At 47.2% G+C, this 22,657-nt stretch overlaps 1 protein-coding gene across 1 annotated transcript; it reads right to left on the reverse strand.

Moving 5' to 3' along the window:
* Positions 1 to 1,704: 1,704 nt before the first annotated feature.
* LOC142587990 (neuroglobin-like) lies at positions 1,705 to 19,783 on the reverse strand. Its single transcript, XM_075699399.1, has 3 exons — positions 19,476 to 19,783; positions 16,317 to 16,548; positions 1,705 to 2,031 (listed from the first exon to the last, which is right to left on the reverse strand). Exons 1-3 carry the CDS (start codon positions 19,628 to 19,630, stop codon positions 1,846 to 1,848), a joined length of 573 nt encoding a protein of 190 aa, XP_075555514.1. The 5' UTR covers positions 19,631 to 19,783; the 3' UTR covers positions 1,705 to 1,845.
* Positions 19,784 to 22,657: the final 2,874 nt, after the last annotated feature.

The following is a 22,657-nucleotide window of genomic DNA, read 5'->3' on the forward strand; positions in this document are numbered from 1 at the left end:
GAAGAGAATGGCAGGGCTGGGAAAAACAAACTGTTCCCTGCTAAGTGGTATGTGTTTGGAAACGTTCAAGGAGACAGTGGTCAGTTGCTGACAGGTTCATGTCATGTCTACATTCACTTCTTTTCTGGTCATTTATAAGCATGCTTGTTTGAAGAAACTGGTCCAAAGTATTGCTGCTGTTGTAAGAAAAGATGCTTGCAGAAGTCACGAGCATTACATTCACATTTCATTCGTGACCTGTGTGCCTCTGGCAACTTTGTCATCAAACCAGCCTGATGTAAAATGTGCTACAGTTGAATCTCATAATGGTTCACGCCGTATGTGCTGTCAGCTAATGTGCACACCATTAGCCAGAGAAAAAAACTGAAAGAACTGATGAAAATTAACTGCTGCTGTTGATCGCTGCTCTTAACATATGATGGTACCACAATTGTATGCTGGTTATGGCAGACCAGGCTGTTGAGCACCTTAGAGTCGATGCCACCTGCCCATCAGCTAGTGATGAGCTGGAAACATGGGCATCGGCTCCAAGTGGATTGTCACGCAGGCTTGTCAGTAGTCTCCAAATTTATGTTTGCAAATCCTGCATTGTGGCTGACAATGAACACCTAGCACTCAGAATAAGTATCAAGAATGCAACTCATTCTTGACACTGAAACACCGTTATTGAACATTGGTAAACTGGATCTCAAGTTTCTCTGTTGTCTTAGCATCATCGCAAAGGTGCAGTTGCCTTTAGCCCCAGTGTAGAACATAGTGGGCCGTGGAGTGCAAGGTTGTGGGTGCAATTCCTGTGCAGTCAATGGAGATTGATTGCAACAAAAATTTATGAAGAACCGACCCTTGTTGCTATCCAAGAATGTGTTTAGCATGCTTTGGGAGGTGGTTATTTGTGGCACTATGCTGCACTATGGGTTTCGAGTGATAACATTGTGCCTTACCCATACACGACAGCCAGCCGGTACTTTGAGAGCCACTTCCTCAATCACCAATTCGGAACCCCATGCAGCTCCTCAAATGACAGTGTCTCAAAATGCTAAATGTTATGAGGTAAGAATGTGAGCATGCTTCCCTTGCCACCATGTGGTACACCGAATGATGATACCGTACCACCGATGGTATCAGTACTAGTGTGCAGTTTTTACCACCGTGTTAGACTGCACAACCTTCGGGACAGGCCCACAAAAATAGTTAGGCACTCGCAAAGAAATCACGGTTATCTCCCAAATAAAGCTAAATGCTTTAAAACTACTATTTGCTGGAATATATACACTCACATACAGAAAAATGAATCTGAAATAGTGGCGCCCATCAGTCCAAGTGTAGTTTTGGTATGTAAACCCCTACAATTACTACAGCTTTTTTATGGTGACACCAGTTGCCGTGTGGGTCTCGGTTTTTTACAACATGCAATCTGTCTTACAACATGCGCTGTCTTTACAGCGTATTACTGAAGGGAGGGAATATGCATTACTTTACCACAGCTGCTGCCATGATTGTGCTCTGCAAGCATGGTGAAAGGTATGGTGTTAATCCACTCTCATTTCTGGCTTATTTCCAACTGATGCTCTGGAACCTGTTAATAGACTTAACATTTGATGTCTTGCTAAAGACTGACCGGAAAGCTCCTTTGAGACCATGAAGTGGTCTTCTAACTCAATCTGGTTAGCACACACACACAAGTATGGTGGCCGTAGCCGTCAAATGGGTCCGTCTGAAGAGCACAATCAGCTGCGTGGCCACCCTGTTCAACCACAGGGTTGAGTACCATTGCAGCGTCAGAAGCTTGCAAGCCTTGCATTCTTTGGCATTTTTTTTTTCAGCGCGGTGGCAGTTGGCACGTGGCTAGGTTGGCGCTGGCTGCTGCAGTTGCTGCTGTGGTGGGGGCGCAGCTGCCCTGGCTTTGTGCATTCCCTCTATGATGCGACGAGACAGGAAGCGGAACACCAGGAACCAGGCCTGTGCCACCTCGCGATTGAATCGCTCCTGCAGGGTGCTTTCTAGCCCAAACTTCAGCGCCTGCCACAGCTTCTGCACATGCCAGTGAAATGTAGAGTGTGGGTGTTAAAAATGGGCTGCAGAGCTTAAACAGAGAGGCTAAATGGGAAGCACTATGCTTCATGTTCAGCACTAGTAAAGGCAATGATTCCAAGGAAGAGGGTAAGGGAAATTAACTTTCTATTAAGAATACATATGACGAAAAGGGAAATGAGTGGACAAAAGGACACTTTGCTGCCAGTGGTAGCCAAACCCACTGGTGCATTCAATGCTTTACCTGTTGAGCTACAGCAGTGGGCCAATGGTTGTCCCTCCATCTACTTGTGTATTTGTGTATCCATAGTAAACCTAGTCCTGGGGGGCGCCAGCCAGCACGTGACAGCCAAGGCTGTGGTTGCAGAATGTCCTGCAGACTGCATCTGTCACAGTGCGTGGACTAGAAGCAGGCAACTGGCCAATGAATACTTGTATGCTACTTCAAGGCTACCAGTGTCGAGACCCTTAGCATTATACAATTGGCATAGGGGTGTCATTGGCTGTCGAGTTCATTTGGTTGTTAGGTACTACTGAAGCCCCTCCACGCACGTTTCTGCCAACCAGGTTAGGTAAGTACCGTAAACCTATCCTCCTCCTCCACGCTCCTCCCTCACTCCTCCCTTAAGCTTCCGGCATCAAAGGAACTTGCATAGTCCCAGCTCCAGTTCCGAGCACAAGTGACGGCATAGCCATCTGCTACTGGTGAGTAGAGGTAGTACACTTCAGTAGAGGTGCAGGTGTGCAACAAGCGACAATTCAAGAACCGGATATCTCGGAAGCAGAAATACCAGAAACAGCAAAACAAAATTGGTGTGAGTGACAAATAAGAGAACAATGGCGCCAATCAAAGGTTGGCGCTACTCAGCAAAAGCGGCGGTGGTGCATGGATGAAGGAGCTTCAGGTACGACTAACAAACCTATCCACTCATTTCCCCCGAATCATCTTCAACTTCAATACCACGCAGTACTAGCCATGGGTAATGGCTAATATTGTTATCACTTTTCAGCACTGCATGCTGTTTTAGTCTGCTGTTGAGCCTTGTCACAGAGGAAGCAACAGTGTCAGAATGATATTTGACCACATAGGGCTGGCTCGCAGGAGTTCTATGTAGTTCTGCCACAGAGTGAAGCTGTGTTCAAACAACACGCTACCAAGATTCTTTTGTTGCATGATCTTCATGTTCAAAAAACATGTACACTAATGCCTTCGTGGCTGACAAGCAAAATCTTCAATAGCAGTTTTGTGCACGATGTCGCCACCAGTGTTGCTTCGCAATGCATCTCGAAGTATTCCGATGTACGACTGCGCTAAACCTCAACATTACTCTAGTCTTTGCTGTAATCGAGTTTTAGCCCATGCGTATATGCATTACTCTTTATAGAATATACGCTATATATTGTGGCGCCGAGCTCAGTCGGAGCATGCAAAAAATTGGAGGACGCTTAAGCTTCGCCTTAAAAGAGTGGAATGAGATAGCATTCAAAGATCCCTCACTACTTCTCACGCTTTCTGGCAACTGCAGCTTATGTAACCGTACTGTTTACCGGGAAACGCTGGCTGCGAATGCTGTGCACGAAGGCAAGCTTTCTGGCAGAAACGCGCCCTCTTGCGTGGGCCCATCCCAGAGGTCCTGCATAGCCACGCCAAACGTACGGTAGCTGGAAAATGGATTTGCGTTTGAGTTTTCGCATAACAGAATTAAGTTTTCTCGTATATTCAAATTACAATCCGACACTATAATGTCTGTAGGTTGTGCGCAAGTCATACTTTACGAATGTTCTGACGCATTTTATTTTGAGAAATTCAATTCAGTAACGCCTATGCGCCGCGCATAGGGCCTGCGTGGTTCAGGATGATTTTTCGCTCACTGATGACAATGCCAACACCAGATTTTCTGCAACACGGGTACAGTGTACTAGAAGAGGCAGTGGAACGAAGGAAGTGTCTGCATTTGGCGCGCATGTGTAGAGGCCAGCGAATGCATGTAGTTGCGTGTTCTCAGCACGTTTAACGCATCCATGAGCTCTAGGCAGCATCTCAACTGCTGCTAAGTGCTAGGGTGCATAAATGGATATACACGGGCCAAAAATGTGCAAAAACGTTCCCTGTGTAAGGCGCTTGCCGATCTAGAATAAAGGCGACAATGGGAGAGAAATTTGCACAGGGCCGCCAACACCGCTCGCTGAAGACTGTGCGATTTGCGAGCTTCACTTCGAGCCGCGCTACATCATAAGAGACTTCGGTTACTGTGCTTAGATTACGCGACCTTCGTAGGGCCTGCGTTCATCTCTGCCCGGGAGCCGAGCAGAAGGCATCTGAAGATCGAGGCGATCACCTCCCATACAACGTGCAACACCCTGCGAATGTCCAAAAAAAAAAAAAAATCCTGACATCCACGTCCTATGGATGACGTACTGCGGGCATCCGTGGGACGTAGGATTCAGCGAAGTCCCAACAATGAACTATTTCAGACATTATCGGAATGTGTTGGTAGAGTTGGCAGGCATCACGTTTGAAACACGCACAAAAGGCCCAATACACTGCTCATTTCGTGGTTTTTCGCGACTAAACCAAAAACACTGATGGGCCATATATTGGTAACATATGAAGTGTACGCACACCTTGAGGGCCGATTACTCCTGTACAAATTATAAATATTGCATTTTCTCCATGCCATTAATGTAACACGCAAATTGTGCCGATTATTTCCTCGTTCTCGCCTTACTAGCACTTCCGGTGTTGGTACGGTGGTGGCCGTGGTACGACGTTTATGGCGAACGCGGACCCTAGCCGCGTTCGCCGGCTCACCACACGCTTCCACTCGCACATGCGGCGCGCGGCGACGGTTTCGTCGCCCTTGGACTTTATACGGAACCTCACGGCGACACCGACGGCAGAAATGCGCCTGGAGAGCCCATATAATTGCTATCGCAATAAAAGAGCGCCAGGTGCCGCGGAAGCGCATAACAGTTCTTGCGCACGGCGCGGTGTACCTTCTGTAGTGAACAACTGCAGCGCCGCCGCTACGGTCGCCGCGAAACGCGTCAGCGGCGAGGCCCCACTCAACAATTTCTAGTATAATCACGGGGCCCTTAACGCTATCGCGCTAAAGAAACATGGCATCCATGATCGGGCTGTACGTTTGCAAACATCGTGCGCACCGCTAGATCACGGATGTTATGCACGAAGCCGTTATTGCAGTAACGAACTGTATGTTCCACTTAGCTGCTGGCGTAATGCAGTCGACAGTTAATGTTTATGAACTTACGTGGGCTGGTTCACGCATTTTCTTTTTAATCTTTCGACAGTTACTTCCCACGAAACCGGAAAACGTTATTGGCAGCTGGGTGACGTATGAAATGCGCGACAATTAAGACGCGCCACTAGGAAACGCGAACAATTGTTTTCTACCATACTGTGATTGAAGGCGATTGCCACATGACGTCGCCACCAGCTCTGGCTGATCTCGTCTGCGTCGCCAGGGTGCGCAATAGGCAATGCGCACGCGCGGTAACCTAGCCTAACTTTCGTTAATTCGTACGGTCTAGAACTCTCTGATGGGCGTCCCACGGGTTGTTTCTTCTTACACTGCCGCCTTCGTAATGCTGTAGGAGGTCGGACCAGCGATCTCATTCTCAGCAGCGGAACGGCACGGGAAGTCGCACGTGCTGGGCGCTCACGCAGGCGTCCCACTGCAGGCATGCACCTCGTCGGTTGCCGCAAGCTTTTGTTTCTCTCCCGATTCGAAGTGTCACGCTGACGCATACGTATACACGTGTATCTGCTTAAGGTTGGCCGGTAGCAACAGCTGGGTTGATTAGCGTATATTGTGTCATCCGCCGCGGTAGCTCGGTGGCGACGGCGATCTGCTTCCGAACGCAACACGAAAGCAGTAGTTTTACAAGCTTAACTATACTCCGTCTCAGACATAAGGTGCAACGCTGTGGCGGCTAGAGATACTTTTTTGCAGTGGCTACGTGCCCGCTTAGAAATAGTTTGATGTTCTTGATAGTAATTGTGCGAAACTCTTCTTTAAAGAGGCTCGGTACTGAATGAAACACGTTTTAATCCCTAGAAACAAACAAACTGTGGTATACGGTTATCTAATGCGTTGTTTTACATCAGTAATTTGTTTTTATTGCGTTTCTTTTCGGGTTTTTGAAGCGAAAAGCTTCACTACGCTAGTCAACACCGCGCGAGCTGGCGTATGTCTGAATTGGCTCCGTAAGCGTGTTCGGAGCCGGCGCAGGTGACCGTTGCCGCGCGCTATGCGTTATCGTTTGACGTTCGCCGAAAGCGCGTGTTTATCGCGGAGGCCGACTATATATATAACCGCTTGCCAGAGAACAGGCGTGCGCATTCAACATGCAAGGAGAAGAGAGTGATACTACCGATACAGAGAGCTGTGTTTACGGCTGTGCAGAAATCGCAAGACAATGTGCCCAACAATGATGAATAAAGAAGTTTAATAATCCTGCATAACTTACGGTATATATAATTGATAAGCAATTTGCATAACTACACAAGGCACACGTATAGCATAATCATATAAGCTAACCAAAGCATATCCACAAGTGAAGCCGTAAGCATAGCCATAGGCTAAATCATAAAGCACAACCATAAGCTAAACAGTAAGCATATCCATAACTTAAACCGTGAGCATATCCATAAGTTAAACCGTAACCATAACCATAGGCTAAATCATAAAGCATAACCATAAGCTAAACCGTAAGCATATCCATAACTTAAACCATGAGCATATCCATAAGTTAAACCATAACCATAGGCTAAATCATAAAGCATAACCATAAGCTAAACCATAAGCATCACCGAACCTTTTCGCTTCGAGATATCGAGGCTTAACCTTAGCTAAGCCCCAGCCAATTTTTTATTGGTAGCCCGCCGCGGCAGCCTCACGTGCGCGCTCGCGCGAGCATACGCCTTTGGCGTGCAGCGAGGCGTGGACAGAACGCGCGGAGTGATACATTTCCGTCGCCGAACTTTTCTGCGTAGCTTGCACAGCGTTGCACCTAATGTCTGAAACGGAGTACAGTTGCGTCGAAGGGAAGCGCGTGTTGTCGCAATACGTATCTGTCCACGTCCCTTTAGAATAAGGGGATTCGAGGGAGCTCGACTTTTTGTTAGTCACAACCACATAATGTTCCACATATGTGGAACCACGTTATGCGCTGCTCATACGGGGGCGGTGTTCGCGGACAATCGCTTTCGCCGTGACATAGTGCACGGCGCGCCTCGGATGATATTCGAGCGGTTTTGCTCAACCTGCCGATCGGCGCGCACTGAAAGTGATATGTTCGAAAGCGATCGTTCGAGAATACGTCCCATGGAATTGTGACCATGCAACACGGCTAAAAGAATGTCCCAGACCCTACACCTTGGTCGCGAGTGTCGCTGCAATTATACCTAACACTACGAGAGATAGTCTGGTGCGCGTGCGTAACTAAACCCAACAGCGTGGCTGCGGGAGGATGGCCGTTGGCGTTGCGCTGCTAAGTACGAGGTCGCGGTATCGAATCCCGGCCGCATTTCAACGGGGGCGAAATGCAAGAACGCCCGTGTACCGTGCGCACGTTAAAAAAAAAAAAAACCACATAGATAGCGGACATTTATCAGGTATCCCCCATTACGGCGTGCCTCATAATCAGATATAGTGTTTTTTTTTTTTTTTGCACGTAGAACACCAGAATTATAACGGCTGCGCCGCGGTAACTTCATAGGTGAAGCACTGCACACGAAGACGCGTGCGTTCTGCTCGCCCCCCCCCCTCCCTCCTGGCAGTTCATCCCTTCGTCCACTTTCATTTCCATTTACCTTATTATTACGACTTTTCAATTAGGTGTTACGTATCTGTCCATGATCCTTCAGAATGAGGAGAACTCGAGGGGCTGGACTTTTTGCCAGTCACGACCATATATGTTCCACATAAGCGGAATTATATATATGCTTCGCATAGGTGGACCAGTATTCTCTCTTCCACTCATTTCCATTTACTTTACTATTACCACGTTTCAATTAGATGCTATGTATCTGTCCATTACCCTTTAGAATGAGGGGAACTCGAGGGGCTGGACTTTTTGCCGGTCACGACCATATATGTTCCACATGTGTGGAATCATCTTTCATATATGGTTCGCATATATGGGGCGGTATTCTCTTTCTCCACTCTCATATACATTTACTTTACTATTACGACATTTCAATTCAACGCTATGCCTCTGTCCACATGACCCTTTAGAATAAGGGGAACTCGAGGGGCTGGACTTTTTGCCATTCACGACCATATATGTTCCACGTAAGTGGAATCATCTTACATATGCTTCGCACATGTGGGGCGGTATTCTCTCTTCGTCCACTTTCATTTGCATTTACGTTGCTATTTGCGACATCTGTCCGTGACCCTTTAGAATGAGGGGAACTCGAGGGGCTGGTCTTTTTGCCGGTCACGACCATATATGTTCCATATGTGTGTAATCATATTATATATATGCTTCGCATATGTGGGGCGGTATTCCCTCTTCGTCCACTCTGATTTCCATTTACCTTATTATTACGGCATTTCAATTAAATGCTATGCATCTGTCCACATGACCCTTTAGAATAAGGGGAACTCGAGGAGCTGGACTTTTTGCCGGTCACGACCATATATGCTCCACATATGTAGAATTATGTTATGTATGCTCCACATATGAAGCGGCATTCTCGGACGATCACTTTCGCGTGCTTTCTCCGGCTTGATTGCCGGTTTCTTCATTGACTCGTTCCTTTAGTGCTAATCAGCATCCCAGTCTGGTTCGAGGCCACAGTTCCGACGCCCTGCTGCCGCGGTGACGCGCAATTCGACAAGGCATTTCGCGTTGACGCCCTCGCTGTAAGATTTTTAGTGATGGCATTCATTTTTCGGAATTGACCACAGGTGGGCAAAATAATCATACCTCACTCAGGCTATCGCACAGATTTTATTTTTACTTAATAAGGCTCACGCGAACTCAGGCTCACCAAAATTCTACTCAGCCGTACTCACTCAGACTATACGGGTCAGCCTGAGTCAGCCTGAGTGAGTTTGCCGATCTACGGTTGCCAGAGCAAGAACCTCGGGTTTTTTTCTTTTATCCTAATGTCAGTGGTTACTTTTTGACTGCTTATTCGTTATCCCTTCTTTCCATCAGCTCTTATTTTCTTTTGTCCTTTCCACGGCAGAGGATGGTCAGCAGGTGGTTACACTGGCTAACCTCCCTCCCTCACTTTTTTGTCTCCTCTATTCTGCAAACGGCGGTTTGGCTTCTGCGGGAACGGCAGTCGAATGTACAGTCGTCATCACTACGAAATGGAGACGAAATGGAGCACTTTCTTTCTTATTTTTTAAATGCCCGTAGTGACTAAACACATTTGCCTGCCCTACCTGAGAGCGTTCAGAGAAACTAAACGTTCAACAGAAAATTTATTATGTAATACGTTTCTAGCTTTGAATTCATGCACCACGAGTTGGCGTAGTTCTTGAACTCCGCGATCTGGCAGCGCGGGAGAGAGAGCGCACACCGCGCGATCTCGGAAGTCATTAGGGAGTTTTAGTTTAGGGGACGCAAGCGGCTTGCGTACGCAACTACTAGGGGCGACGGTACTGCGCATGCGCAGACGCTGACGTAGGGGTCTGCGCATGCGCATAACCGTCGCCCCTAGTTCTTGCGTACGCAAGCCGCTTGCGTGCCCTAAACTAAAGCTCTCTATTGTTGGCAACGGTACGCTAACGTTTCTTTGTCCCCCGCACCCCAAAGAAAAAAAAAAAAGAAATGCGGGAATTGGACCCGCGACCTCGTTATCGGTGGCACAACGCGCCACGGCCGCTGGGACCGCCTCGGTGTGGTGTCTGGCGTTCCCTCGTTTACAGCCACGTTGTAGGCTTGGGCCGTCGTCGGTCAATCAATCTTCCTAATGCCTAGCCGTGAAATTCCCCTTGCCTCCCACGGACTGGCCTTCGCGCCACGCGCCGATGACCTACACACAACGGCTGCTCGCCAACGATGCTTTGCCACTGTTGCTCTTCTTGCGGGTCCCCGCATCGGCGCGGTCCCTTTCCTTAACCAACCGGCGTTCCGGGAGGTTGCATCTCTCTACGTGCCCCTGCCTGGAACGGGGCCGCTCATCTTCGTAATGGCGCGAGCTTCGCAATGTACGCTTTGTTCTTCTTGCCTTGTCTCTCCTTATCTCTTCCCCCTCATCCACCCCTGCCCACATCTCTCTCTCTCTCTCTGTATTGCGTGTGTATGTTGGCCTTATTCCTTTTTTTTTGCGTGCTCTCGACCTGTTCTATTCAACGTAGAGGGCGTTTGTTTCGTTTTCTGTCTGCCATGATATACGGCGGACCCGGGGCCGGCAGTGCCTAACTACTCCCGAGTCGGACGAATAAAAGCAGCCATCGAAAGAGCTATACATGGTTGTGGCGAGGGGGATCCGCGCCGCGGAAATTTGCTGACCTGTGCATTAGTGAACGAAGTGGCGCCGACGAATGGCTCGGTCGGGACGCGAACGTACATGGCCCCCTCAATGAATACATTAAGGGGAACACCTATATTGTTCTCAAGAGGCCGTGTAGTGGCTAAACATATACATGCTCCGCGTAAATGTTTGGCAGAATAAATTGTCGAGCGGGAACGGTACTTGCTGCGTTTAACATGTCACATTCTAAACAACGCATCCCGAGTAATATATGCTTAAAAACCAATTCACTATTACTCGCTAAAGTACGCACAGTCGAAAGCCTTTATAACGAAGTTCTCGGGGCCTCCTTAATCACTCGTTAAGCAAGTCACTTGGTGGTAAAGGTCGCGCACCGTACAGCTCACAGTAGAACAGGGACAGAATTATTCCTTCGTTATACAGGTAATTTCGCTGCAGAGGCGTTCGTTGAAGAATCGCTAGACTTTGTGTGTGTTATAGTTGCGAAATATGCAAACGATGTCTGAGCGACAGCGGACGAGCACGAACTGAGGTAAGCGTTCTTCCCCGCACTGCGCTTTAGTCACGTGACCGCCCCGATCCACCCACTTCGTCCTTTGCAAACGCAAAGTTTATTTCCTACACCGATTTGTGTAGCTTGAGCTCAGTCACATTCTATATTAGAGTGGTATGTCTGTTCTAATCTAGAAAGTTAACAAAACTTTCTAGATTCGATCACCAGACAGCACAACCCTTAAGCTAAGTTACTCGATGAGGCGGCCATTACTTCAACGAGGAATCAGAATGCTTAACTGAATAGTTAACACAATTGCACTAATTGTATTTTTAACTAGTTACCTTAAGAGGAAGCTTTAGCTCGGGCCCCAACTCCGACGCGGCCTATTCAAATGCGTGTAAAAACGCAAAAACGTTTTTCTGAGATAACCCTTGGACCGATTTTAATGAAATTGGTTGCATTTGAGAAAGAAAGTTAAATTCTAGTGACTGTTGGAAGCGGAATTTTGATTTAGGGCTCGAATTTCGTTTAAAAGATTTTCAAAAATTCAGAAGTTTGAGAAAAATAGAAGCACAAAGTTAACAAACTAATAGCTCTACATCAAGAACAGATATCGCGGTTTTGTAAACGGCATTCATTAGATCATTCAAAGCGGACAAATTTGATATGTCATTTTACATCTTACGTGAATTTGTTACGTTGATTATGAGGGTTCTGCAAAAGTTGTAATTACATATTGATAATTTTTTTTATATTCATGTATAAGATGTCAAATTTGTCCGCTTTAGATGTGCTATCAGATACAATTCACAGAATTGCGATATCATTTTTTCTTGCTGAGTTACGCAGTTGTGAACTTGATAGTTTCGTTTCCTGAAAATTTGCGATTTTTGCCAATCTTTTATAAAGAATTGACGACCTAAATCGAAAATTCCGAACCAACAGTCACTAGGTTTTTTAAGTTTTTCTTTTAAATGCAACCAACTTCGTCGAATTTGGTGCAGTGGTTGCCGAGAAAAATGAATTCTCCGTTTACATGTATTTACATAGGAGCACCCGAGCTAAAGCTTCCTCTTAAGGTACATATTTCAAACTACGAATTGTAGCTAGTGGTTTGCAAGGCACATCGGCTTGTAACGAATTCTGACGATGGCGCCGGTTTCGACATATAATCTTGCGGTAAACCTGTCCTACTTACTTTTACAAAACGATGTTTTATACATGGAAGCACGAAAGTAACAGGAACGCCAATGCATTTCGTCGGACCACTTAAAAAAAATAATATCTTGAAATTGGTGTAGTCCAGAGAATTCCTTCCGAGCAGATATGCCTTGAGAACTCACTGGATATACAATTCATAGATTGAAATATGAGCCCTAGAGCAATTAATTATAAAGCTAAGTGTAATTATGTCAATTATTGAATTAAGCACTTTCGTTTCTCGCAGAAGTAATGGCCACCTCATCGAGTAATTTAGCTCAACGTTTAGAACTGTGCTATCCGCCACGGGCAAACTTAAACATTCCGTACAGCATTAAAAAAAAAAAAAAGAAAAGAACACCCGGTGCAACCAACACTGTGGTTCCTCGAGAATGCAACGATGTCCTTAACCAGACCCAAGACGCTGTCGAGACCTATCTCTGACGTCACGGCTAAGTGGTACGAGAACTTCGCGACGACGACGCCACATGTCGTTCCTATTTTTTTTTTTTTTCGTCTCATCTGGCTCACCATTGCAAGCCCTTCTCTCACGATAACAGCGGTCGCTTTTCTATCGTACAAACGCAATTTAATATTACAGCTTAATAACGACTAAAATAAATGCGAGAATGTGAAATGACGGAGTGAAATAATTCGACGACGAAACGAAGTCAATTTGTAACATTTACAGTCGTAAAAAGCACGATCCCGAGCTCACGCAGAAAATACGCCTCTCTAAAAAAAGAATGATAATTTGCGCAGCTTTAAGCGTGTAAATCATTGAAGAAAAAAAAAACGAGACCAAGACGCTGCCAAACTTACGTACACCTGCACGGATATAACAATGCTCGGTTTTACCAATCCCGCGCACTGCCGCTTTTTAGGCTGTGGGCGCCGGTGTCATCCAATCAGTAAAGATAGCCGCCTCACGTGCGCCTCAAGATGGAGGAGGTCACGACGTTCTTTCAGTCGGCGTCGCACCCAGTGTTGCCACAGGTCGTTGAAATATAGTAGTGCATTTTTGCTTCAAAATAATCGATAGAAATCAGTACATTATTTATGCTGGTAAAAGATGCATTTGAAACGAAGTTTTTTTTTCTTTCTTTTTTTTTTGGCGGAATGGATCTAGTGCTTACTGCTACTGCCCTGCAATTAATGCGCCGTGCCGTCTGCGAGGCGGTGACTACAGTCCGGACCGTACAGTAACACAATGCGATGACCTCCGAAATTCCTGGCGCGGTTCGTGTTTTGAAGAACCACACGGCACTCAAGGAAGTCTCGAACATCATAACTGTTTAAAAGACGCCTCATTCGAACCTTCGAACCTGTTTTATAAGGGTCTCAGATGACGTCTGTTAAGTGAATTTTGAAGCGTTCAATGTGTTTTGGGCTTTATGCTTAAGCCCAAAAATGTTAAAAAATGAAAAAAAGAAGAAAAAAAGGAAAGAAAAAAGAAAGGCACGTACTGCTCGTGCGCAGTAAAAGTTGATCGCGCTTTAGCAGTTGCCTATTTAAAAAAGTAGTAATTCGCTGCCTTTCCTTTATGTACCCAAAAATGGTTAGTTTACGAAGCTTTTCTTTTATCACAGGAGGATTTTTTCCCCCATGACCAGCTGTGGTACCACTGGTATAGCACCACAGGTGATCTAACGCGGCAATCCGCGGTGGCACCTTTCTTCGGAGCAGGCGCGAATCCAGATTTTTCTCTCTTTTTTTTTCAATATGGGTAAGGGGGGAGGGGGGTTTCTGACTGAGATGGTGACCAATGCTGATTATGAATTCGTATTCTTTTTCTTTCTTTTTTTTTTACGTGCTGGGTGGTTCTCTTCAATATTCATTAAACATTTCTCGTCTCTCCAGAGTAAAAAGACAGTAACAGCTTGGGACGAAGGACTTGATCAGTTTGTCACGTGGTTGGCGGCTGCACACACACACAAACACACACAAACACACACACAAACAAACAAATTTGAAGTGGGGAGTCGGAGCATCCGGAGATTACCCCTGGATCCGCGCAATCTTCGGGAGTTTCTTTTCTGGTTGTCCGACGCGACTCATATATATATATATATATATATATATATATATATATATATATATATATATATATATATATATATATATATATATATTGTAAGCACTATTAACGTACTTCGTCGTTTTCATTTGTACATAGCCATCATCATCTTTCCCCGGTTCTTCTACTTCTTTGCGCGTGAGCTGGGGCGTTGCCTTTTTTGGAATAAACAGCGCTGGTCAACTTGATCGGTCTCGGTATTATATATATATATATATATATCCCTGCACTGTACTGAGTTGGCGAAACGGAGCGATCAAGACGAACGCGGCTGCTCCGCTCGAACACATCGCCGAGGCGCGAGAAACGTATCCGCTCGCACTGCTTCAACCGCCGTGTCTGTGGCCCCGCCAAGACCTTCAGTGCGACCGTCAACGCATAAATATTTTTACAGCGGTCCGTCTGTTTGGAGAGACGTCCATGTTTGTTCGCGCCTCGTACACGCGTATGCACACGCGTGTGTGCGCGCGCGTTTGAGCGATTTTTCTGTCCCCACTGCAGCAGAACAGCTCTGTACTTTACGGCGCGTACGGTAAAGCCTTATTAGTTGTACCGTTATTATAGTCACCAACGTCGTAACGAACTTTGGTAAGGCGGACGCGCGCCGAGCGAGCTTTGTCAAAGTCACTAACGGCGTTCACGTTAATAATTTCTGCACGCTCGAGGCGCCAGCATCACGCTGATAGGTTGCACGTGGAAATTATTTTGGACCTTCTTTATTAGTCTCACGCTTTGCTTGACGTATAAAGCTTCGGTAAGAAAGCTTGGTTCGTCAACTTCTCTCTAGCCTTGGTGCGCGGTCGTGCGCCTATGGTCCGGACAGCGTATATAGTTAGACCGCGGGCCTGTCCCGTAGTCTCTGTAATCAAAATGGTGACTCAATTGGTGGGTCGATCCTGACACCGGTGCGCGACATGGGATGTATCCCTCGATCGCAAGAGTGTTAACGTAGTTTGTATAACACTGGGCGATTCTGGATGCAGTGCAGTACAAGAAGTAGGTGGGCCGATCCTGCATAATGCGTTTTTTTTCCTCTTTTATTTCGTGCATGGTATTCACAGCAGGGCAATCACTGGGGTGTTCTTTATTTTATTATTATTAGCTCTTTTTTATATTTTCTAACAAAGCAAGGTTTCCTTGATGTCGCAATCAATAACATTTCTAAATTTTCACCTACACAGAGCTGGTCTAGCACCCTCAGTGAATAGTTAGTTTTTTTGGGGAAGGTAAGACAATAGATCTTTTTTTAACTGCTCGTCAAATATACTCTAATTGGCGAAAAAGAATCTTAGGATTACACCGTCCCGCATTCTTAGATCAGATTTATGCGATTCCAAACTTACTGTTTTGGGGGTGTAACTCTCGGGCTAGGCGACGGGAAGGTTTGAGCTGCCATTCAGGATTTTCTTGTTGGTCAACGAGATTTAGACTACAATATTCACATTTAAAAGTTTCATTTAATCCTTCACTTTCGTAAAATCAGTATCTACAATCTACGCCTCTTGATTCTAATCTTACCTATTCTAATATTTTGTTTCAATTCTTTCACATATTTCTTTTATCCTTGAGCTGTTCATGGCGAATCCTAAATTCTGTAGGCTCTACACCTATGCATCCCCAGATAACGCACACGAGAGAGGCAATAGTGCAAAATAAGCCAGCGTTGGCTGCATAGAGCGATATATAATCACGATATTGAAGCAGCGCACTTACATCTGACACGTACGTGACACGTACACATAGAAAGAACACACACAGGTGCTGGACTGCAACTAGTTGCAGTCCAGCGCCTGTGTATGTTCTTTCTGACACGTACACGTATACACATAAAGAGAGCATACACAGGCGCTGGACTGCAACTATAGTTGCAGTCCAGATGCACGTGTACGTGTACGTGTGTACGTGTATGTGTACATATGCGTACGCGTCAAATGTAAGCGCGCCGCTTCAATATCATGGCTCGCCAACCACACGTAGCCAATCAGTATCCGTTAAGATATCTAATCAAGAGGGCCAATACACGCGGAACTCACGTCGAACATGTCCTCCTGGACGTTGAAGCGGGCGTGCTTCCGCCCAAGCTCGTAGAGGATGTCTGCGAGCACGCGGCTGTCGTCGAGGTTCTCGACGGCCGCCTCCAGTCCCTGCATGACGAGCAGCGCGTGCCGCTGCAGCCCCTCCATGTCCCACTCGTAGCTGCCGTCCTCGCGAAGGGTCATGAACTTGCGGAACAGCCGGCACAGCTCCGGGTAGCGGGTCAGCAGTCTGCGCGCGCGCGTTCGACGTTGGGGGACGCGTTGGTTCGCACAAACGAGGTGAACGTTGGCAGGGCTGTTATGCAGTTCGTGGTTGGCTTATGGTCCCGCATAAGATGGGTGCTACTGTGGGTGTGTGCCCCCTGGTCACCGTTTTATATATATAATTCAAGGAAATGTTCTGTAGGTCCGGTGCATAGGTATAGTTGAAGAAACGAAGGCGCACACTCACGAAATGATGTTTTAACGTTTCGGCCGTGCCACGGCATTAAGAATGCAATTTTCGTAAGTGTGCGCCTTCGTTTCGTCAAATACATCGAATCTTTTTATAACGAAATCGGGATATAAAGATGTAATTTTGGATCTCTTCAAATTCGTTATAACGAGGCTTTACTATATAACGAGTGCCCGAACCACTCATTTTTCCGCCTCGTTCATTCCTCGAACAGCTAAAGACTGGAACGGCCTTCCTGGTGACATTGTTAGCATCACTTGCCTGTCTTTATTCCTACAGCGTGTGATTGATCACTTTGAATATAACTAATGAAGTGTACCAAATGTGGAACTTATGTTAAACCCACCCCTTATGTAATACCCCCTCTGGGGGTCTTTAAGGACAATAAACTGAACTGAATTTGGCTCTCCCTTCAAATTCGTTATAACGAGGTTTTACTAATAAAACATCGTTACAACTTGAAGGGAGGGCCATAATTACTTCGTTGCATCCCGATTTCGTTATAACGAGGTTTTATTACGTTATATATATATATGACTATCAGAAGTCATAAGAAGCCAACAAACAACGACGCGAAGGACAGCATAGGGGGAAGTGTTTGTAGTTCATCGACCAATCCACACCACCCATCACCGGACCAACCGTCGAGCAGTGGGAGGCCGAGCTGACAAGCCCGAGCCCTGAAGACCAGCGTTGGCTGGTGAGCAGGGTCCAAGCTACCGGCTCAGGCCTACGGCATCATGGACAAGGGACGCCGCTCCCCTCCGCCGATTCCACCGCGTCGGCTCATTTCCACAAATAAAGCTTATTCCTACCCCCTTCATCGAATTAAAGAAATTATAAATAAATACGAAAGTGGATGAAAAAAGAACTGGCCGCGCGTGGGATACGAACCCACGTCTTCTCATTAAGCGTGCGACGCTCTTACCAATTTAGCTACCGCAGAGCCGTTTTCCCATCCACTTTCTGGGGTTATGTTTATCTATTAATATATCAACTAACCCTGCGAGTGTTAGCCAGCGCCACCACTCATGGCCTTGGCGGCGGAAGTGGAACGTCCTTTCTGCTGCAGGCGTCGCGTGTACGTGAACTTTCTTCGTGAAGGTAACCGGTCAATAAACCCACACAAGAGCATCGCACGCGCAATACGAAGACGTGGGCACTCGTATCCCACCTTCGCCCAGTTGTTTTCCATCCACTTTCATTTCCATTAATTTATCGTTTCTTTAACTCAATTAGTGAGCACGATTCCCCTATGTTGTCCTTGATGTCATTGTTGGCTTCTCATGATAAGGCTAATAAAAATCGGGCCCCTCGGCTGCCTTTCTTCTCGTTCATTACACATAGCGGAGTCTCGAATGCGGCAGCTTTGATGCCTTCAGGTAGCATCTGTAGGTTTACTGACCAGTTGCGCTTTCAAGTTTTAGAAGCCGAGGGCCAAATTTATTTTTCCTGAAGGTACGTACACGTATACACCTCTCTCAACTATATTATCTGCGTGGTGCACGACGTTTACAACATATGCCCCCTAAGGTAACAATGCGACTTTGCAGAAACTGCTAATTAGTACTTTTACTGGCTATTATGGCAGAAATTCCTAATTAACGTCCATCACTGCTACGGAGTTTGGTCAGCAAATAACTTCGTCACGGATCCCCCTATACCTACACAGACGCCGTTCCCAACAGTCAGAAACAACTACCGGGAACAACGGCGTTATCACTTGCACACAGTTTTATTATATGCAGAGCACTGTGCTCTCGTAAGTGGCATATGTCGCACATAACGCAAGGTAAAGTGGGACCGGGTGGACATCCACGTGCCTTTATACTTTGCTCGCCAGTTTTATGGGTGGGTGTGCCCGGGGTAATATTCGTGCAAGACAGATAGCGGGTGAATGTAAGGAAAAAGAAAGGGAAAAAAAGGGGGCAGGGCAAAGACGGGTCATATTTCCCTCTCTCTAACGCCATAAAAAAAAAAAGAAGAAATCAACGCGCCATATATCTCAAAACGGTTGCATACGCAGGCTTCCGTATACATACATATGTGCATATATTTCGCGCACAAACGGAATATTGATGCGAGCGCACTCAACCTGTCATCGGCTTGCTCGGAATACAAGCACGCAGACGGTGTATCGACTACACCGGAATCGTCGTCTGCGATCGACATTGCGCGCAGTTCATTTTTTTTTCTTACTTTCCTTACAAAATAAAAAAAACATACGCACGAGCAGTTCCCACGGGTACTTTAGGTCCGAAGACCAGCGACATCGCTCTACTTAATATATGCGCGCCGTCTGTCTAGAACAAATGTTCGTTTCTTTCGCCGAATGCATAGCCGAGATTTATCCCAGCTACATAGCGCTGCAAATTATATGTGTGCAGTGCATGCGCTCCGCGTGAAACAACCGAAGGGCCGCGAACCGTATACTTCGCGTGCCAAAATGAATCGCGATCCGATGCCAGCGTTCGCGCACATTATAGGCTAAAGCGAACGCTTCCTGCTTAAGGGCAGAATTGCTTCACGGCCGAACGACTACAGCGTATCGTCTGCAGGCAGCTCGAAGCGCGCGTACCGTATGTGGCCTCGTTTCCTGCAGACGACGCGCGTTCAACGCATCGTGCAGGATTCGGGAAGCAGCGAAGATGATTTAAAAATATACATATATAAAAAGGTCGCGCGCGCGCGCGCGCGGTTACCGCTTGAAGACGATCACCCCGGTGCCGGCGAGGTCCTGCGAAAGCACTGCCCAGGTGGATCGCACCAGCTGGGCCTGGCGCGCAGTCAGTGCGGTGCTCAGCTCGGCGTCGGCTTCGCCGCGCAACACCGACTGCCGGCTCACGCCGTAGCCCATGATGGCGGCGGCGGCCGCGCCAGCGCCCCTAGTCCAGCGTTCTCGTGGGCCGGCCCAGCGCGCCCCCCCCTTTTCGGTCGGATTCTCCTCGCGTCGCGACGGTTGCTTGATTGAGGCGTCGTCGTCGTCGGCGGCGGTGTTGAACGACGTTGGTCGTCGCTAGTGCTGCTGCGCACCGCCGCGCCGCCCAGCGTTGGAGCCGCCGCGACCGCGGTTTCGGCCGCGGGAGAGCGTGCCGCACGCCCGCCGCCGGCCCGGCGGGCGGCGATCGACAGTGCGACGGCCTTGCCTCAGGCGAGAGAGAGAGAGAGAGAGAGAGAGAGAGAGAGAGAGAGAGCACTCCGGCACCGTTAAGCCAGTGTGCTGGACTATCGCTCCGCAAGCTCGTGAAAGCCGTCGCGCGGAACGCAGCAACTAAAGAACGTCTACAAAACGTACATTTGCAAGAAAATCGAAACGTCCGAGAGAAACCTCAGACAGACGTTACTTCGATGAATGCACCTTGAAAACATCCGGTAGCTAGCTGTGTTATTCCTTTTTCTTTTTTGCGAATCGATTAATTTATAGCTAGACAATAGTAGCAATTACATCAGGTAAATTTTAATGGTAATCCCAGGTGAAAATTTGCGACTGGGAGCGCACTAGGCACTGGTTCCAGATGAACCGGTTTATGGAACAATTCCCAGTTTTAACTAGTTTCAGTTGGGGCCCACATTACGAGTGGTCCCATTGTCCCTCTCACTTGCAACATATATCTTGCAGAAAGAACGTCAAACGTCCTTTCGTTACGAGAGCAATTACGTGGACACTCTAGCCGCATTTACGCCATCGCCGTGGTGTTCCGCATAAAGTCCAAGGGCGATAACACCGTCGCCGCGCGTCGTATGCTGTATGTGCGCGCACGAATGTATGGGCCGTCTGCAGATCCCTTTAAAGATGCGGCGCACGCGACCGTGCAAATTACGCATTTGTTGGCCGAGTCCACGGAGTAAGACATTTAGGAGGGGAAACTCCCGTCAGCGCGAGCGAGCGCGGGCGACCAGATAAGGTCACAATTGTATGCGCCGACGGGGCCGTATGCAGTGGCGACGCCATGCGGCGCGTCGGAGAAGCCGCAGCGAAAAAAAAAAAAAAATGCAGCGCCCTAGCAGGCGGCTCCGGCGCACTCTCAACGGCGGTAATTTCTTTCCAGGCCGCCAGCACGATAACGGCTCCGCGGGCTTGTGACTTTTTCTGGTCGCCGCAAACAGCGGAGTTTCCACTCCTAAATCTTTCTTGCTCCGTGGCCGAGTCCGAGGCCACCCCTCCTCCTTCCCGCACTGCCTCCTCGCTGCGAGATTGAGGCGCGATCGTCATTACCCCTCGCGCGGTCGCGAAATGCGCAGTTGCTGCCGGAGCACAACACCCCCTCCCTACCCCCGTCCCTCCCATCCCCCCATGACCTTTCGCGCGACGGAAGATGGCGCGCTTGCTCTCCACTTTCTCCTTCGCGCGCGCCACACTGAGCCGCCATCATCGGCTTCACTCGCGCATACAGAATATGACGTGCGGTAGGTGTTATCGCCCTTCCACTTCATACAGAACATCACGGCGACGGCAAAAATGCGCCCGGATTGTCCATATATTGCCATCGTAATAATATACACATGCAAACTGCGCTTACTTTTGTTGTTTTATATTTATGTGCGTCCAGAAAAGTAGAAGTGTTTTTTCGTGCGTCCAAAAGCTTATTATACAAGGTACAGAATGTCCACCACAGTGGAGAACAGACACACCAGCTCCAGTGAGTGCGGATGCCGACAGTTTTGCCCCAACATGCGAAGTTTCTGCCCCCACATTAACAAACGTAAGCTTGAATACAAAAGTTCTAATGCGGTGTACGTTACTCTGCGTTATAGAAGACGAAAAAGCCGTCACTTTTGCCGGTAATGCAAAAGTATAACTTGCAGTGGCGTAGCCAGGAAATTATATCTGGGGGAGGAGGGAGGACATGCACTTGACCGAGAAGGGGGTGGCTGGGGAGGGGAGTCTTGTTCGCAGAAATTCGGGGGTGGAGAGGTGAGGGGGACATGTCCCCACCCCCCTGCCAGCCCTGGGCCCCTGCATACCCTGCATTTCGGGCAATTATATGTCACTTTGCACTTGCCAACAAAGAACTGCACATATTTGTGCTGTACATTTTATTTATGAAGGGAAAAATTATTAACATTGTCATAATGCAATGTTGCAGCAACAGAACTTGCTATGACAGGCGGCATCACTGATGTTCCATGCAGAAAATTTTCTCTTTATCGAGGAATTTTAGGTCCCAATTTTGGACGAAGGGAAAAAGGGGATCTTGGCGATACTGCAGGGAATATTAAGATTGAGGAAGTAAATATCAAAATAATGCCATTGTGCAAGTAACCACTTTGACAACCCACAGCACACCCTTTTCAATGCATGGGCCAAACATGGGGTCGGTCAGCTTCAAGTTTCTATAGACTGTTGAAAAGCCAGACGGCTGTTGGTTCCCAAAAGTGAACCGTAGTTTGTTGCATCAATATTGGATAAGGTTACCTACTTATAATCAATAAAGAGCTGCGAGCCACCAGTGCTAGTTGACGTTAGAGTGCTGTTACGCGGAATATATGTTGAGAACTGACATTAGAAAGTTCCCCCATAATAAATTGAATTCTCAATATATTGCTGCCCAACCGAGATGTTAAACAAACCATGTAATAATGTTTCCAAACATGACTTCACCAACAGTTGCTAAAACACCTTATATATATATATATATATATATATATATACGCACACACACACACACTTAACCTATGTGTGTGTATGTACGAGCGAATTTACGGGAATTGTTTTAGAATAATGCCGGCTAAAATTGTCACAAAAAGGCAATTTTTGTGCATAGGAATGGGAATTTTCCCTAAAGGTAGGGAACACCACTGGGCATCATCATTTTGTTGCGGCAGGAGCTGCTAGTAACTCGTTCAATATTTTTTCCCATTAGCTCGCTGGATAATTTCATGA

Source organism: Dermacentor variabilis, chromosome 7, assembly GCF_050947875.1.
Source record: "Dermacentor variabilis isolate Ectoservices chromosome 7, ASM5094787v1, whole genome shotgun sequence".
Classification (NCBI taxonomy): Eukaryota; Metazoa; Arthropoda; class Arachnida; order Ixodida; family Ixodidae; genus Dermacentor; species Dermacentor variabilis.

What these genes read in the sequence shown, in the direction of transcription:
- LOC142587990 (XM_075699399.1), bottom strand. Translation starts at nt 19,630, where the DNA reads ATGGGCTACGGCGTGAGCCGGCAGTCGGTGTTGCGCGGCGAAGCCGAC. An exon ending in GGGGTGATCGTCTTCAAGCG is followed by an intron (nt 16,549 to 19,475) that starts GTAACCGCGCGC and finishes GCGCGCGCGCAG; the next exon opens with ACTGCTGACCCGCTACCCGG. An exon ending in TCCAGGAGGACATGTTCGAC is followed by an intron (nt 2,032 to 16,316) that starts GTGAGTTCCGCG and finishes TGGCATGTGCAG; the next exon opens with AAGCTGTGGCAGGCGCTGAA.